Source organism: Tamandua tetradactyla, chromosome 16, assembly GCF_023851605.1.
Source record: "Tamandua tetradactyla isolate mTamTet1 chromosome 16, mTamTet1.pri, whole genome shotgun sequence".
Lineage (NCBI taxonomy): Eukaryota > Metazoa > Chordata > Mammalia > Pilosa > Myrmecophagidae > Tamandua > Tamandua tetradactyla.
In genome coordinates this window covers 62,246,506-62,266,015 of record NC_135342.1, presented here as the reverse complement: position 1 = coordinate 62,266,015, position 19,510 = coordinate 62,246,506, and the positions used below count along the sequence as shown (strand labels likewise).

At 43.7% G+C, this 19,510-nt stretch overlaps 1 protein-coding gene across 9 annotated transcripts in view; it reads right to left on the bottom strand.

Annotated features, from left to right (window-relative positions):
- PRMT7 (protein arginine methyltransferase 7) overlaps window positions 1-19,510 on the bottom strand; it is a 110,749-nt gene that overhangs the window by 36,104 nt on the left and 55,135 nt on the right. For all 9 annotated transcript variants that reach the window (XM_077132817.1, XM_077132816.1, XM_077132810.1 and 6 more), the window contains 3 exons: window positions 5,340-5,452; window positions 1,915-2,156; window positions 1,481-1,661 (listed from right to left, as the gene is read on the bottom strand). In XM_077132817.1, the coding sequence (XP_076988932.1) occupies window positions 1,481-1,661; window positions 1,915-2,156; window positions 5,340-5,452 (536 nt within the window). The remainder of the gene's footprint in view (window positions 1-1,480; window positions 1,662-1,914; window positions 2,157-5,339; window positions 5,453-19,510) is intronic.

The following is a 19,510-nucleotide window of genomic DNA, read 5'->3' as shown; positions in this document are numbered from 1 at the left end:
CCTGGGCCAGGCAACTGGGAGACAGAATGGAGAAGGGGGCTCTTGAGGAGCTCACATGCTCAGAAGACTGACACACAATCCCGCAGGAGTCAAGTCCCTTTGGCCTAAGCAGTAACTCAGGGAGAGGAGAGCTGCTAAGGCCATCTATTAAGACAATACCTCATAGAACCAGCAGATGAGCAACCAAAACAAAAGCTGATGCTCAGCAGGTGGTAAAAACCAGGCTGTCTGGACAACAGACAAAGGATGGTACCAAAGACACTCTCAGATGGAGAGGGAAGGTTTTGCTCCCATGGCCCTGAAGCATCCTTTCCACTGTTTTCCACTTTCAGTGTGTGTGTTATTGGGGATGGGGATGGGATTAGACAACACATGCACATGAGAGAAAATTCAGAAGAAACAAAAGTTATAGTAGAAAATGTTATAGTAGAAAATAATTTTTCTTTCTACCCCTAACCTCCAGCCCTCCTTCCAGAAGCTACCATCTTTACCGATTTTACAGATATCCTAAGAGTATAGACACATACCACACATAAATAAACTCTCATATACTCACATATATTTCTATTTTTTAATAACACCAATGTTGGCATATCACATAATTCTTCTGTAGCTTTTTGTTTCAATTAATATATCCTAGAGATTGGTCCGTGTCATGCATAGAGAGCTGCCTCTGACTGAATGCATGATAACAGGCTAATAACCTACAGGTGGCCTTTGGGTTATATATACTCTTATCCTATTAAATCAAAGCTGCAGTGATTATACTTGCACATAAATCATCCTGCACATCTATCTAGAACATGTATTTCTAGCAGGAGCATCACTTCCCATCACCATGGAGGGGGCCATACTGCTCCCCATAGATGTTCTGATGATTCACCTTCCTGCTCTTTCCCTACCGCGTCACCAACAAAGTATGCTATTGGATAACTATAAACACTAACAGGTGAAAAATGGTATTTCATTGCAGTTTAAATTTGCATTTCTTTTTATTGTGAATGAGGCTGAACATCTTTTCATATGTTCAAGAGTGCTCTGTATTTTCTTTTCTCAAGTTCATGTTCTTGCCCATTTTCTATTGAGCTAGAGAAGGTAGGTTTTGAGGCCACAGAAAATGAGGCCGTGGGCAGGTTGTGTTCCACTGTTCCAAGCTGATCTGAGATTCCCTGGTGTTACTTGGAGGCAGGGAGCAGGCGAGATCTGAGAGTGACTTGGCCAGGAAGGGAGCTGACACACCAAAATCTTCTCTATTGCTCACTGTATCCACTGGGGATGGTCATGACCTAACCGCCTGAGAGGCCGGTCTTACTCCAGCCAGCCTTTGCTTTGTGCACTATTCTTTGCCCTTGATTCCAACAGTCCCTTCCACCTCTAAACTGTCGTGAATCTAAGGGTCAACACACTACTTTCTTGACATCAAAAGTGGTTTACAAATCTCCTGATTTACAAGAAAATGCACTCAATTCCTGCCTCTTACCTGGAGCTCCTCTGGGTCTGAGTGTGCCCAGAAGGGGGCCATGGTGCATTTGATCTTCCCCTCAGGGTCCATTTCAATGTCCCACCAGGAGAGAACCACCTGAGCTTGACCAGATTCTAGAGGTTCAAACTGCTTACTATGGCAGGCTGCTGAGCTACTCACTTGCTTGCTGAAGTCCACACTATGGAAGAACATTCGGGAATTTAGGCATATTTAAGCCTTACACACTGCATTTTTAAAACTTTTACAGTGAAGTCACAAATTATACTTGGTTGCAAAGGGCTCCTGCTTGATGATACATTTAGGTTTCCTTCTCACTCAAAAATAACTTCCAGAGACACATTTAGGTTTCCTTCTCACTCAAAAATAACTTCCAGAGACCCAAATTCCATCAGATGTCTCAGGGCGCTGTCACCCTGGGAGATTCCTGGTACCTGAACATTGGCAGCACATCGCTAAGGATGGTGAAGTCGGCAGGTGACACCTGGTTCAGCTGAAGGTCGTACACAGAAGGTGCACCAGGGCACCTATCCAGCTCCAACGGAGGGACAATGACCCGCTCACCAAGGCTGCTCCTAACACGGATGGGAAACAGTTTGTTCCATGACCACATCCTTCTGGACTCCACCAGCTGGGCATAGACGGTTGCTCTGTGAGGCACTGCCTCACAATTTTCCTGTTTATATTAAAACAAAAGAACAAAAAAAAATAAATGCAGGTAGTACTTCAATAAAAAGTTAAAATTAAAAAAAAAATCCCACTAATCAAAAGAAGTTTATTCCTTAATATTAAGCCAGTCCAGTAATTCCAAAAGCCTAACCATTAGAATAGTGAATTGTTTTGGCCCTACACCTTTGAGAAAGAATAAAAGGAGCAAGACTTCAAAAAGAACACTCATTATGTTTAACATGATTTAGAATACCAGATAAGTTCCTAGCTGCCCGACATTCTTAAATACTTCAAAAATAAGCCTTAATTGTCATCGTGCTGATTAACTCCCACAATGACTTTGAAGAAAGAGCCCAAGTTTTGCTACTAAGCTATAACTGTAGCACCAGGCTTAGAGCTTTCCTTCAGTGCAGCTTTTGCCCAGGCATCAGAACCTCCTCAATGCAGAGCCCAAAGGACAACTGTCCACCTTCAACTTACTTGACCTTTGGCATCATCCTTCACTGCTGACCATTCTCCTCATTTGGTTCAGCTCCAGTTACTCCTACCTCATTTGATTACATTCACTGACATCCTCCACATGCCAGTGCTAAGGACCCAGCAATGAAGAGGAAATGACAATGGCAGGGTTTCTCTACCTCCACCCCACTGATATCTTGGACCAGATGGCTCTTTGTAGTAAGGTGCTCTCCTCTGCACTGTAGGATGTTTAGCAGTATCCCTGGCCTCTACCCACTAGATGTCAGAAAATATCCCCACACCTGCTAGTTTGACAACCCAAATGTCTCCAGAGATTGCCAAGGGACAAAAGCGCTGCTGGCTGAGAAACAAATGCTCAGCAGGACACTCTCATTTTCATCCTGTCACCCTCACAAGGTTAGGCTTCCTCTGGACCACCTTCATATAGCCTCCCTGAGTGACCTCAACTATTCCATCTTTATTTACCAAATACCATATATTCAAAGGCTTCTTCTTGGTTGACCTTCAGAGATCTCAAACTCTGTTTCTAAACTGGATGAACTACATTTATTCCTCCCTGCCTCCCTCCCCTGTCCTCATCCCAGTCATACTGGGAACATCACCATTCAAGCCAGTTGTCCAAGCCCCAAATTCTGGCATGATCCTCAATGCCTCCACATTCATGTAGTGTCCAAGTCCTGCAACTCCCTACAACTCCGAGTCTACCTCTCCAGGCCCATTTCCACAGCCCTGGCTGAGGCCCACATCATCGCTGTGCCTGGATGACTCAAAGAGCCTTTTTAATTGGTCTTCTTGCCTACAGCTTGCTCCCAGCTGCTCTCTACATTCTTGCCTGCATAAATCTGCTATCAATTCCCTGCTTAAAACCTGGGTGACATCTACCCTTCTAAGCATGGTCTTCTAGGCTATTCTTGATCTAGTCTTGCCCAACTCTCTAGCCCTGTCTCTAATCCTACCTCTCATTCCTCCCATACTATACAAACCTGAACAACCTGGAGATCTGGACACTATTGCCCCAATTCATTTTCATGTCTTTGTGCTTGCTGATGCCCTCTCCTGGAATATCCCCATCTGCCAGGTAAACCTCTGACCACTTTTCAAAATTGACTCAGTGCAAGCATCATCTTCCTTTACCCTGACCCCTCCCACCAGTGAGAGTGGGATTTCACCTGCACTGACCACCATCAGAGTGTATACAAGCCATATTATCATGACTTGCTCACATATCTTCCTCCCTGTGAACTCTCCTTATTCTCAATACCTAAAAGAGAGGCTGGCAAAATGAAAGCACTTGATAAGTGCATCTTCTAAGATCGATTTCTGTGTCACTTCAACACCCTCATGCACGGTCTATAAGCTAGCATCCTGGTTCCATCATTTCTAATAATCCAGGAAGAGGGACAGGAAAAAAATGGAAGCCTTTGTTTACCAGCCATTATGCCTTCAAGCTCAGAGACAGGGCAGGCAGATATGGACAGTAATTAGAGTAGACAATGGACTGCAGGCTACTATAGTTCAGCTGGGAGAGGAAAATGGGATGGCTTCCTGTACACTTTTTTAATAAGATGAATAAGAGAAAGATAAATTGAGCAACATTAATATAATTCTAAATATACTTGTTCTCTGTTTCTGGGATTCATGTAGTTGGTGGTTTTAATGTAGAAGAACAAAAACTATTATTACTGAAGTTGATTACTAGAAAGGGACTTTCCATGTTGGAGTCTATGAGACATCTTGGTGTTACCACATTGGCTCCAGCCTAGATTGCCCTGAAAGGAGCACTTCTTCATTTAGGGGCACTACAAAGCCCTAAGGATTGTCCTGGGCTGGGACAGTTTTGAACTTGCCTGAAGTGGTGCCCACCAGCAGGTGCCAGCAGAGGAAGAGTAGATCACTCACCACTGCCCTGCCCCAGCTGGTTTCTATCTCTGGGTCATCAGCTCTAATTTACGGCCACAAAAAAGTCAGCCCAATCTGTCTGAGATAACATTTTTAGCATGTCTTTCCCTTCTCAAAAAATCTGTCAAAGACTGCCCACACTCAAACTCCTTTGCCTGGAATGGCCTGGCATCCAATGCCTTCTACTCTCTACCCACCCCAGGTAGATGTTCTCACTGACCTACCAACAGGCCCCTTAGCTAGAACACCACTCCCTCTCCTAAATGTCTTGCTAAATTCCAGTACCTCTCCACAGAAGACCTCATCTTCTTCTTGATTCCTGAGCAATTCTTCTTTTTTTTCCTATATTTTTGAGAAATCTTCACGCACATACAAGTCCATCCATAGTACACAATCAGTGGCTCACAATATCATGCATAACCTGAGCTCTTCTAAAGCCATTCCTAAACCATATGTCTGTGGTACTTCTGTCTGCCTTTCCATACAGACCAACAAAACCTCACCACCACTGGTTACTGTGGGTCTTAAAAGAATGCTTTATACACCTCCCTGGATGCTAGAACACCATTCATATAGTTGATATTATGAATATTTGCTGTATTGAATTGAATTTGAAAATAGTTTCTGGGCTTTCAACTGTAATCTACCAAGCCTTGGTATTCAAGGGGCACAGAGCTGTAACTGAGGAGCACCAGTGCTTCCTCAAGAGTATCCAAGGATATATGGACAGATACTGAGGATTGGGCTGGGTTGCTGTGCGAGCTGCTGAGATCCCAGCCATATGCCTGGAGATAGGCCCTTGGTCCACTACCTGTACGAGATGCCTGTGTGCATGCTCATAGGAGGGTAGCGCTCCCTCCCCAATCAGCTCCGTGTCGAATAGCTCTGTGAGCAGGATGTTGGCCCGGCATGGCATATCACCATCTGAGAAACACAAGGAAATGGAGTTAGAAGCAAGCAACAGCCTAGGAAAGACTTTTATAGCAAACGTGTTAGACAAAAGGTTACTAGGTTATTAAACTAAAAGCACAGACATATGTTGAAGTATTTAGGGATGAAATGTCATGAGATCTGCAACTGAATTTCCAATGGTTCAGCAAAAAATCCAAATAGGGGTGTGTGACGGTGGCTCAGTGGCAGAATTCTTGCCAGGTTTGATTCCCGGTGCCTGTCCATGGAAAAAAAAAATCCAAATAAAAATATCTATTTACAGCAAAATGCTTATAACTGGTAAATCTAGGTTAAGGGAATATGGGTGTTTACCTACTACTCTTCGAACTTTTCTGTGTGTTTGAAGGGGAGGGTGGAAGGGATGAAGATGGGAAAGAATTTGTAAAACCCATAAGAAAATTACGAACCCAAAAAGAAAAGCAGGCAAACATATACACAATTCAAAACAGGAAAAAAAAAATACATCCTTATTAGCACTTGGATAGATAAAAACTAACAGGCAGAGATATTTGGCTATCAAATTAGCAAAATATTATTTGAAAACAAAAACTGAACACTGGTCCTTCAAATACTTCTGGGCTACAGAGAGAGAGAAAACCGAAGCAGAGAGTGAGCTCTTCCTATTACTGTGGGTCCAGCTGTATCTGCCCAAGCTGAGAACAAGAACTCAGAACACCCAGGTGCAAATATGAATTCCCCCTTAATTAAGTTCTTGCCACCAAACAACCCTCCAAATATCAGATGTTTTAGGACGGTAGCATCATGGAGGGTCTTTTTGTTAATTCTATTTTCTAAATTCTCTGCAACTCTCTGTTACTTCTATGGTTATGATTTTTAATGAGCCATGAAACAAAACAGACTTTAGAAGGGGCTATTCATCATGGAGAATTAACTGTGAACACTCTTAAAGGCTCATGAATTACAGTTTGACAAAGCCCACTCATCTTTCCTGCACAGCAGACAAGTCCCACAGATGACGCAGGAAGAAAAAAGGAGCATCAAAGTGGCAAGTGGCGCAAAGAAAAAGGGTGAAGCAGAGAGCTTGAACCCTGAGTCATATAGACATGGGCTTAAATTGTACTACTCTTGAATCCCCAGTTCTCACCACCACCCGTTTCATCTGTGAAACAGGTAATGATATCTGCCTTCTGTGGTAGTAGGTAGGATAACAAAAATGTACACTTCTTATGAAGTGTGCATGTGTCCAAAGGCAGTATCAAATGAAAAGGAGGGAGGGAAGAAAGTAGTCTCCTGGGCACAGAGTCCACCCTCCAAAGTGACCATGACCATCCTCTCATGTCATGCCAAATTTCAACTAGAACATATGGTGCAAAATATATGGTGCATCACCCTGCCTGCCCCACCCCACATGCACACATCCACTCTACCTCCAGTGTTTCTGCTTCAGTGAACGGCACCACCAGTCACACAGTCAGTTCAGACACCTAGGCATCATTTCTAGGCTCCAGGAAAGCATCTAACAATGCCTAGTACCCTGTAACAGTCAACAAACACCTGAATCTTTTATTCCTCCCTTTCTGTCATCCCTATCTCAGATCAAACTAAGTCCTGACAATTCAACCTCCTGAATAATTTTTAAACCAATCATATAATTTAAAGTGATTTTACAAATCTGCTCCATCTAAATATAAAAATAGCCTTATGATCCACTGAATTTTAAACAAGTGTTAGCATGAGTGCTACTTTCTAAGAGTAGGTAGAGTGCAGTGGGGGCATGAAGTAGAGCAGTTACCCCAGGTAACTTCACAAGGATTAGCCAAATGAATGGGTAGATGGACACATAAAGGAACAAACACTGCTCCCTGAGACAGCTGCCACACATGACTTTGTGTGTAATTCATCTCTGGAGAACATGTAAGAAACTCAGATGCCATGTTTTTTAAAAAAGGGCTGAGAACAGAACATGGAAAAAGCAGCAAAGGAGAACCAAAATTAGGAAATGTCAGTGAGGCCCAGGAATAGGGTTTCAAGAATGAATGAGCAGAAGTACAAAGCTGTAGCGTTTGAGAGAAGAAGCAGAGGGAAGACCAGCTGTCTTGGCAATAAGGAAGTCACTGGTTCAGTTTGGCAGATGAAAACAAGTACTGTTTACATGGGTTTAAGGACCAAGAAAGGTCGACAATTTATTTACTAAACAAATACCACTCACTAACATGGACTAACTATAATATACAAACTCTGAGAAGTGAATTAAAGAGCATAGATTATCAGAGGAAGGACTATTGTAAAGGTTCCAGATTGTAAGCTTTTACAGCAGTCCATCTATTCAGAAATTATAACTGTTATTTCTAAATTCTGAGATGTGGAACTTCTTGTGCATAACCAGTCGTTCCCTGGAACTTTGGGCATCTGTGCAACAATTGAGACTCAGAGCCAGAGTTTGGCAACTATGAAAGCCAGCCAGCACTACCCCAAAGAGCAACTGTTAAAACCACTGAAAAAGAGTTCAGGCTTCAATCAGAGATACGAATGAAGGGTAAGACTAACGTAAATCAGACTAAAGGGGAAGGGATGATAACGATGTATTTTAAAACTTCAACTTCTGTTTGAGAACAAAGGAAGAGATGCTTATTTGGTACAAAATTTATATTTCAGTAACATGCTATCTAATTTAACTTGGCCAGCTTATTTGAATACCGTAACTTCATGGAACCTTGAATAGGGAGTGAGATCTTGGTTTGTACAGGTTGATGGGATGCCCTGATACATTCCAGAGTAATACATGGGCAGAAGACTAAAAAGTATCTGCAGAGTCCCCTGGAGGGCAGGGGAAAAAGGTGGAAACATTAAACTTCCCCACCTGAAGAACAACTGATAATCTCGCAAGCATTGGGGACTGCCAATTTGATGGGTCAGGCCCTCGATTTTCAGGCTTGCTCTTATGAAACTTATTCCTACGAAGGAGAAGCTAAGCCTACTTAGGATTATGCCCAAGAATCACCTCTAGAGAACATTTTTTGTTGCTCAGATGTAGCGTCTCTCTCTAAGCCAACTCTGCAGGTGAACTCACTGCCCTCCCCCTATGTGGGACATGACTCCCAGGGGTGTAAATCTCCCTGGCAATATGGGATGACCCCTGGGGATGAGCCTAGCCCTGTCATCACGGGATTGAGAAAGACTTCTTAACCAAAAGGGGGAACAGAAATGAAACAAAAAGTTTCAGAGGCAGATTTCAAATAGAGTAAAGAGGTCACTTTGGAGGTTATTCTTATGTAGTATACAGACATCTCTTTTTAACTTGGGGGGGGTATTGGAGTAACTAGGGGGAAATACCTGAAAATGTTGAACTATAATCCAATAGCCTTGACTCCTGAAATAACTGAATAACTATCAAGCTTTTAAGATACGACCACAGGACTATGAAAACCTTGTAATTGACACTCTGTTTATCCAGTGTATAGGCAGATGAGTAAGGAAAAAAAAAGTCAATGAATAAATAAATAAATAGCAGAGGTATGGGATATTTTGGGTGTTCATTTTCACTTTTTTTTTTTCCCCATGGGCAGGCACCAGGAATTGAACCTGGGTCTCCAGCATGGTAAGCGAGAACTCTGCCTGCTGAGCCACTGTGGCCTGTTTTCAATTTTTTAACTTTTATTTTATTTTATTTTTTTGAGTAACAAAAATGTTCAAAGACAGATCGTGATAATGAATGTACAACTATATGATGATACTATGAATCAATGAGTGTACAATTTGGATGATTATATTGTATGTGAATATGTATCTCTACAAAATTGCATTAAAAAACATACAATTGATCTTAAAAGTTAGTGGGGTCCAAGATGGCATCTTAGTGAGGTGTGGGATTTAGTCCATCCTTCAGAGCAGCTAGTAAACAGGCAGGAACAATACAGAACAACTGCTGGGCCACATCAGTGACCAGACACACAGTGTACACCAGTCTGGACAAGCTGAACCAGCTGCAATTCCACCCAGAACCATGAGTCCCCCAAGCTGCGGAGGCTGGCGCCCCTCCACCACAGGCTGGTTCCCAGACAGGAAGAGAAAGAGACTTTACTAACAGTAAGGAGCTGAGCTCAACCAACCTCCAATTGTGGAATTAATTCACAAATTCTGACTACTAAAAATAGTTCCCCAGCTCGGCTGAATCTCCAGTAAAAGCTGAGGATGCTGGTTTTTGCCCCGGCATAGAAGGGGCAGGGCTGACAGAAAAAGAAAAAAAAAGATCAGAGGTTTTTTGGATTGGACAGCAAAAAATACTTGAAAGGGTGTGGGCCCTGAAGGAAAGGAGGGGGCACACAGGAACCGGAGATACACAGAGTAACGTGCCAATTTAAGCTCTTGACTGGCAAACCCAAGGAACAGGGGTCCTACTCAAAAGGATTTTTTTTTTCTTTTTTGTGGCTATAGTTCTAAGGCTTGACAGCTCTTTGGATACAATTACAAGGCTTCTCAATTCTCTGCCCCAGGCAAGGCAGAATTAAGCTTGTCTGAGAGCCTGTCTGGAGGCTCTGCCTTCCCCAGGAGAGGGGTGGGACCCAGCTCAACTGGAATCCCTCCTGAAGGAATTCAGACCCTAGGGTCTGGAAAACTGAAGCGATTAAAGCCAGCATACAACCTCTCCTCTATCCCAGTCATGCCCCAGCAGGGAGATTTTCTTGCTGGATGACTTTGTTGTCTATCTCCAGAATAAATTAATTAAGGAAATTAAATGTCTAGACACCAGCAAAAAAAAAAAAAAAAAAAGAATCGTACTAGGAAAATTGAAGATATGGCCCAGTCAAAGGAACAAACCAACAATTCAAATGAGATACAGGACTTGAAACTATTAATTCAAGATATTCGAACAGACATGAAAAACCTCATTAAAAATCAAATCAATGAATTGAGGGAGGATAGAAAGAAGGCAAGGAATGAACAAAAAGAAGAAATCTAAAGTCTGAAAAAACAAATCACAGAACTTATGGGAATGAAAGGCACAGTAGAAGAGATGAAAAAAAATGGAAACCTACAATGTCAGATTTCAAGAGGCAGAAGATAGGATTAATGAACTCGAGGACAGGACATCTGAAATTTGACAAGCAAAAGAAAATATAGGGAATAGAATGGAAAAATATGAGCAGGGACCCAGGGAATTGAATGACAACATGAAGCATACAAATATATGTGTTGTGGGTGTCCCAGAAGGAGAAGAGAAGGGAAAAGGAGGAGAAAAACTAATGGAGGAAATTATCACTGAAAATTTCCCAACTCTTACAGAAGACTTAAAATACAGATCCAAGAAGTGCAGTGTACCCCAAACAGAACAGATCCAAAAAGACATACTCCAAGACATTTACTAATCAGAATGTCAGATGTCAAAGAGAGAGAATCTTGAAAGCAGCAAGAGAAAAGCAATCCATCACATAGAAGGGAAGCCCAATAAGACTATGCGTAGATTTCTCAGCAGAAACCATGGAGGTGAGAAGAGAGTGGTAAGATATATTTAAGTAACTAAAAGAGAAAACTGCCAACCAAGAATTCTATGTCCAGCAAAATTGTCCTTCAAAAATGAGGGGGGGGGGGGGCGGGCCACAGTGGCTTAGCAGGTAAGAGTGTTTGCCTGCCATGCCCGAGGACCTGGGTTTGATTCCCGGTGCCTGCCCATGTAAAAAAAAAAAAAAGTGAGGGGGAAGTTAAAATATCTTTAGACAAAAAAATCACTGAGAGAATTTGTGACCAAGAGACCAGCTCTGCAAGAAATACTAAAGGGAGCACTAGAGACAGATAGGAAAAGACAGAAGAGAGAGGTGTGGAGAAGAGTGTAGAAGGGAAGACTATCAGTAAAGATAAAAAGAAGAAAAATTAGATATGACATATAAAACCCAAAAGGCAATATGGTAGAAGAAAGTGTGGACCTTACAGTAATAACATAAATGTTAATGGATTAAACTCCCCAATCAAAAGACATAAATTGGCAGAATGGATTAAAAAAACAGGACCCATCTATATGCTATCTATAGGACACACATCTTAGATCCAAGGATAAATAGATGTTGAAAGTGAAAGGTTAGGAAAAGATATTTCATACAAACAACAATCAGAAAAGAGCAGCTATACTAATATTCAACAAATTAGACTTCAAATGTAAAACAATTAAAAGAGACAAAGAAGGACACTATGTATTAATAAAAGGAACAATTCAACAAGAAGACATAACAATCATAAATATTTATGCACCAAGCCAGGATGCTCCAATATATATGAGGCACACAATGAAAACACTGAAAAGAGAAATAGACACATCTACCATAATAGTTGGAGACTTCAATTCCCCACTCTCATCAATGGACAGAACATCTAGACACAGGATCAATAAAGAAATGGAGAATTTGAATAATACAATACACAAACTAGACTTAACATTTATAGAACATTACAGCCCACAACAGCAGGATACACCTTTTCCTCAAGTGCTCAGGGATCATTCTCAAGGATGGACGATATGCTGAGTCACAAAGCAAGTCTCAATAAATTTAAAAAGATTGAAATCATGCACAACACTTTCTCAGATCATAAAGGAATGAAGTTGGAAATCAGTAATAGGCAGAGGGCCAGAAAATTCACAAATATATGGACGCTCAACAACACACTCTTAAACAACCAGTGGGTCAGAGAAGAAATTATAGATCTTATAATAGGAGGCGGGTTCCTAGATCTTATGCCCAAAGCACGAGCACTCTGAAGAAAGAAACAGATAAATGGGAACTCCTCAAAATTAAACAAGTTTGTGCAATGGAGAACTCTGTTAAGAAAGTAAAAACACAGTCTACACAATGGGAGACATTATTTGGAAAAGATATACCACATAAGGGTCTAGTATCCAGAATATATAAAGAGATTGTTCGACTCAACAACAAAAAGACAAACAGCCGAATTACAAAATGGGCAAAAGACATGACAGACACTTTTCAGAAGAGGAAATACAAATGGCTAAAAGGCACATGAAAAGAAGCTCAACTTCCCTTGCTATAATGGAAATGAAAATCAAAACCACAATGAGATATCATCTCACACCCACGAGAATGGCCATTATCAATAAAACAGAAAACAACAAGTGCCAGAGAAGATGTGGAGAAAGAGGCACACTTATCAACTGTTGGCAGAAATGTCAGATGGTACAACCACTGTGGAAGGCAGTTTGGTGGTTCCTCAGGTAGCAAAGTATAGAACTGCCGTATGATCCGACAATGCCACTGCTAGGTATCTATTCAGAGGATGTGAGAGCAAGGACACAAACGGACATTTGTACACCAACGTTTATAGCACCATTATTTACAATTGCCAAGAGATGGAAACAGTCCAAATATCCATCAACAGACAAGTGGCTAAACAAGCTGTGGTATATACATACGATGGAATATTATGCAGCTGTTAAGACAGATTAAAGTTATGAAATATGTAACAACATGGATGGACCTTAAGGACATTATGCTGAGTGAGATTAGCCAGAAACAAAAGGACAAATACTGTATGGTCTCACTCATATTAATGAATGAACTTGGAGAATTTCAGTTAAGAACAGAGGCTGTCAGGAGTTAGAAATAGGGTAGATTTTTGGTAATTGGAGCTGAAGAGATGCAGATTGTGCAACAGGACTGATTGTAAAAATTCAGAAATGGATAGCACAATATTATCTAATTGTAGCACAATAATGTTAGTACGCTTAAGGAAGCTGAATGTGAGAATGACAGAGGGAGGAGAGCTGGGGGTACAAATGAAACTAGAAGGAAAAAAAAAGCAACTGATTTGAACAGTGAATAAAAAAGTATTTGCAAATTCCCTTGGGGGAACTGTGTGAAAGAGGGAAAATTCAACTTCCCCATTTGGAGAATTCCTGATATTCTTGCAAGCAGTGGGGACAACCAAATCAATAGGCCAAGTCCTCAATCTTGGGGCTTATTCATATGAAACTTATCCCCGCAAAGGACAGACTAAGCCTACTTAAAATTAGACATGCAAGTTACCCCCAGAGAACCTTTTCTGTTGCTCAGATGTGGCCTATCTCTCTCTCAGCCAACATGGCAAGCAAACTCACCGCCCTCCCCCTCTCTATATGGGACATGACTCCCAGGGGTGTAAACCTCCCTGGCAACGTGGGACAGAAATTCTAGAATGAGCTGGGACTCAGCATTAAGGGATTGAGAAAACCTTCTCAACCAAAAGGTGGAAGAGAGAAATGAGACAAAATAAAGCATCAGTGGCTGAGAGATTCCAAACAGAGTCAAGAGGTCGTCCTGGAGGTTATTCTTACGCATTTTATAGATGTCCCCTTTTTAATTTAGGGTGTATTGGAGAGGCTAGAGGGAAGTGCCTGAAACTGCAGAGCTGTGTTCCAGTAGTTGTGTTTCTTGAAGATGAATGTATAATGATACAGCTTTCACAATGTGACTATGTGAGTATGAAAACCTTGTGTCTGATGCTCCAATTTTTTTTTTTTTTGTGGTAATGAAACCAGTTTATTTTTCTGTACTAATTCTAGTCAAAATGTCCTGTTAAGAGGTATGATATCTTTGGAATTTCTAAGGAAGTTTTTCTTTTTTTTAGATATTTATTAATTAAAAAAAATTAACAACAAACAAAACAATAAGATATCATTCCATTCTACATATATAATCAGTAATTCTTAATATCATCACATAGTTGCATATTCATCATTTCTTAGAACATTTGCATCGATTTAGAAAAAGAAATAAAAAGACAACAGAAAAAGAAATAAAACGATAATAGAGAAAAAAGTTATACATACCATACCCCTTACCCCTCGCTTTGATTTACCACTAGCATTTCAAACTAAATTTATTTTAACATCTGTTCCCCTTATTATTTATTTTTATTCCATATGTTCTACTCTTTTGTTGATATGGTAGATAAAAGGAGCATCAGACACAAGGTTTTCACATTCACAGAGTCACACTGTGAAAGCTGTATCTGATGCTCCTTTTATCTACAATATTGGCAGATGATAAAAAAAATGGATTAAAAATAAACAATGGGGGAACAAATGTTGAAATAAATTGAGTAGACTGAAATATAAGCATGTTTACAATTATTAAAATTTAAAGCATATACTTAAAAGGGTACATTTATTATATATAACATTTTATCTCAACAGTGTTGATTAAAAATGGAATAATGATTTATGCACATTTTGTATGTATGTTCTGTTTTAAAAATAAAGGGAACACAAGCTGGCTGTTTAGGGACAGGCTGTGCTTACTTCTCTCGCAAAAAAACAATTAGGGAGGTCAGACAGAAATTGTCCGCAACAATAGATCTGGGGCTGTGAGATTGAGGGTAGCACTCTACAACATCCATTGAAGTGCAGGATGAAGAGATGGAGGAGCTGTAGTGAGAGAACACTTGTAACCCCTCTGAGCCCAGGTTTCTGGCACCCATTCCCCACTCTCAGGGCAGAAAGTATCTGGTTCTCCAGTCTCAGGTGGGTGGGCAGCTCTTGACTGAAAGGGCAGCAGAGGTCCACCCTCCCAAGAACAGGGTGGAATATGATCTAGTACTGTGCCAGCTTTTGGTCAGCAAATCTGAACTGCTAGGGCCACCAGCGGTTTAAACCCACTGTGCCTGTTGCTGCTACACTATTGCCTGGAGTCAGCAGTGATCTGAGAATAGCCCATCTTTCGAGGGCTGAAAGGAATAGGTTGCCCAAGACCACCATCTGCTGGTAGGTGAGGAAAGCATACACCTGGGAACACAGCTAAAAGGCTTTTGAGTGAAGAGGGCCATATCCTGGGCAGGTCAGGAAAGTGCAACCTTGGGTAGCAGAATTAAAAACTTTTAGGCATATTTACCTGATCTTTTTCCTGGGGTACTGTGGAGTTGGTGTGCATCCCCTTCATAGGTCCCTGGCCCAGCCCTGGTTGGGTAATACTGATAAACCAAGTATCAAAGAAGAGTGTGACCACAAATCCAATCAACAATAACAGCTTTGACGACAGAGAATCTGACCTTCGGAGTAAACTCACTAAAATAATCCAATGCTCAAGCATCAGAAAAAAAATAATAATCCATATTAAGAAACAGGGACATAGGGCTCAGTGAAAGGAGCAAATAAAAAATTCAGAGGAGATATGGAATCTGGAACAACTAATCAAATTTATTCACACAAATCTCCTAAACAAATTCAATGAGACAGCTAAAGAGAAATAGGATATTAAGAAGACAGCGAAGAATTTGAAAACATGGACAAAAAAATAACAGATCTCAAGAATGAAAGGCACAATAGATGAAATTGTGTTGATTTTGAGAGATCATTTCCAGGAAGATAGTGAAATGGAGTGAACTGAGTTCACTCCTGCTCCATGGAACAAATAGGGCACATGTGTAGAGAGCCGCTTTCCGGGTTTGGCCTAGTGGACACGCTGCAGCCTGCTCTAGAGTTCCCCCCGCCCATCGAGTGAGCTAAGATGGCGCTCACATCCTGCTTCCGCAAATGACGCACACGCCCACCAACCCTATCTTCCAATCACCTCTGTATACGTGGCACTAACCTATTGGGTTTGGGCACAGTATATAAGAGGTTACCCGGACGGGGTGGGCGGAGACGACCCACAGGGAGCCGTGCCTGACGGCCGCATAGAGGTTGTTCCCCCGCGGGGCATCTTGTCCCGCGTGGAACCTGTAACAGAGAATGCAAGCTTAACTCCAGTAAAGGTCTGTGCTTACAACTGCTACGTGTCTTGGATCTGTGTTTCTCACCAGCGCGGATTTGCCTGCGCCTGTCTCTTTCTCCCCTCCTGTTCCCTTCGCCGGCCGGGGATCAGAAGCCGAACGAGACGGTCGCGGACAAGTGGTGGCCCGTACGGGGAACCCTTCTGCTGCCTTTTCTCGAGCTGGTGAGGACGCGCATCCTGAGCTCGCAGCGGACTTCCCGCGTTTGATCACCGCGAGAAGGTGAGTGCTTCTTATTACGTGAGAGTTAAGGGCTGTGGGCGTTCAGGTAGCCCCAGTGAATCGGGAGAGCTCCCCGATTGATTAAAGTACAGTGCCGACTGCAAGCATGGGGCAGTCAGGAAGTTCACCTTTGTTAGCTCCCTTAAAGACCCTTTTAGCGGACGGCTCCTGTGAAAGTGAGCCGCCCACTTGCAAGCCGCCAGAGTCAGACGTTAGTTCGGACGACTCTGACTCGGAGTCAGATAGTAATGAGACCGAGGGTGCAGACGCGCCTCCGCTGATCGATTGGGGGAGGCCCCCTGTCTCACCCACGCAGCCTTCCGCTCCGCCAGCGCCTGCTGCAGGGACGCGGCGGCTTCCGGTGAATGGTTTTGGTGATCTCGCCAAAAACCCTCACCACGGGCTCCCTCTGGTGGCCGAATTAGGTAATTACAGTGGCTGTTCTCCAACTTCTAAGCGCTTGTTAAAAAGAATGGGATATGTCCCCGGCAAAGGCTTAGGAGCCTCATTGCACGGGCGCGCAAGGCCTATACAAGCTGTCTCCAATTCTGACAGACGAGGCCTGGGTTTTTCCTAGGGGCCACTGAGGGGAGATTCCCACCCACACCTATAAAACTAAAATGGAAGACCAGTACCCCGGTGTGGGTGCCTCAGTGGCCATTATCACAGGAAAAACTCTCAGCATTACATACTCTAGTGTCTATACAGCTAAAAGAGAGCCATATCATTCCCTCCACATCGCCTTGGAACACACCCGTATTTGTCATAAAGAAAAAATCAGGCAGATGGAGATTGTTACATGATTTAAGAGCCGTTAATAATTGCATGGAGTCCTTAGGACCTGTTCAGATGGGGTTGCCCCTTCTCTCAGCTCTGCCAGAGCATTGGTCTATTTTCATCTTAGACATCAAAGACTTACTAAAGAAACAGAAAGGGGGAATAGGCCACGGCCTGTCCCCGAAGGCTCAACTGTCTGTAGCCTTATTTACATATAATTTTTTAAATGAAAATTCACTAGGAATGACACCTGCTCTTCAGCACACTACTCCGAGTCCTCCACATAGAGGTCTAGTCCGTTGGAAGGATGTCCTGTCAGGACAATGGCAAGGCCCTGACCCAGTGCTCAGCTGGGCCAGAGGCTCTGTTTGTGTTTTTCCCCAGGAACCAAGACGCCAGCCGGTGTGGATTCCGGAGAGACTGGTGAGAACCGTGACATCGCCCGAGGAGGCCAAGGAGCTGCTGCCCAACAAATCAGCAAACCTTCAACCTGAACCATCAGATCAGGCCTCCAACTCTGCCTGATGACGGCGGCGACTGACGAGATAGCAACGAAAGCGCCGGTCACCCTTCGATTGTTTAGAAGGGGGACCAGTTTTAATAACCCCCGTTGCCTTCGACCTTTCCAAACTGGGCGAGACTGTACAAAGTCTGTGGAACCGAGTCACCTCATGGTTCTCTTGGCCCAATTTGACTACTTGGATTCTCGTGGCAGTGGGACTATTAGTGGGCTTAGTCACTGTTAAATGTTTGTTAGAACGCTTGTTCCAGACACAGCAGCAACTACGTGTTTCTACCATGTTAGCTATGTCTTCCCAGTCAAATGTGGGTGTGCGTCCCTCCTCGATAGATAGCCCGTCTGAATCACCTGGGGCAAAGCTCCTGTCAGCAAGGTTTGTTGCAGGCTCCCTGGCCACTACCCGTGTTTAGCTAGGCACCAGAGGCTGTTAATTTTGCGCGCCTAGCCGCCTCGACGGTGGAGCTGCGGCCGCAGTCCTGGCCAGACTGGGCTTGGCTCTAGCCATTGCACCGAGGCCTCCGCAGCGTTTCCTATGCCCTGGCTGTCGCTCTCATAATCCCCGCTTGACCCAGTTGCGAGGCGAAGCACTGCAGGGAGAGTCACGTGGTATCCAGTTCACGGACTCTCCGGTCTCTATATGAGGTGAGCATTCTGGTCGGTGCCAGAGGTTCAGCCGCAAGATGGCTGGAGCCTAGTCCAGACTCCCCAAAGCACCAAAACAAGTAGTGGGCTAATCAAGCTCACGGGAGCACCATCATCAATAGAGACACTGGGTACAAGAATACGGTCTACGGACCATGCCTCTTATAAAAACAAAAAGGGGGAGATGTAGAGAGCCGCTTTCCGGGTTTGGCCTAGTGGACACGCTGCAGCCTGCTCTAGAGTTCCCCCCGCCCATCGAGTGAGCTAAGATGGCACTCACATCCTGCTTCCGCAAATGACGCACACGCCCACCAACCCTATCTTCCAATCACCTCTGTATACGTGGCACTAACCTATTGGGTTTGGGCACAGTATATAAGAGGTTACCCGGACGGGGTGGGCGGAGACGACCCACAGGGAGCCGTGCCTGACGGCCGCATAGAGGTTGTTCCCCCGCGGGGCATCTTGTCCCGCGTGGAACCTGTAACAGAGAATGCAAGCTTAACTCCAGTAAAGGTCTGTGCTTACAACTGCTACGTGTCTTGGATCTGTGTTTCTCACCAGCGCGGATTTGCCTGCGCCTGTCTCTTTCTCCCCTCCTGTTCCCTTCGCCGGCCGGGGATCAGAAGCCGAACGAGACGGTCGCGGACACACATGGAGAAAATGACTGGGACAGCAGTTCTGGGGTGTGAGTAAACAAACAGGGTTTCTAGGGTATTTTGGAGAGGAGAGAGGTGGGGGATCAAGATGGGGAGAGTTGAGTGGGTCAACAGACCATGATCCCCATCAGGGGCAGGGGAGTCGGGGGGGGCCTGTGACATAAGGGGAGGTATGATCAGAGAGGCAACTGATGACACCTCCACTCTAGCCTGCCCCAGCTACCTGTTGGGGAAACCTCCCTGTGTGGGTTCATAATTGATAGTACCCATGGGGAGCCCAGAGGCAGACCCGATCATCCGCCGCAGGGGGGCCAGACCTCCAGGTATGGGGAACAACAGCCTGGCCAGGTTCTGGGAGTAGCCAGCCGCACAGATGCGCTGTCTGGTAGACCCGCCAGGCGTAGGTGCTACAGGTCAGCTGATCTCCAGGGCGCTGGTCAGCTCCCCAGTCCTGAGGGCTGGGAGCAGTGCCTGCAGTGCATGTGGTCTTTGAACTAC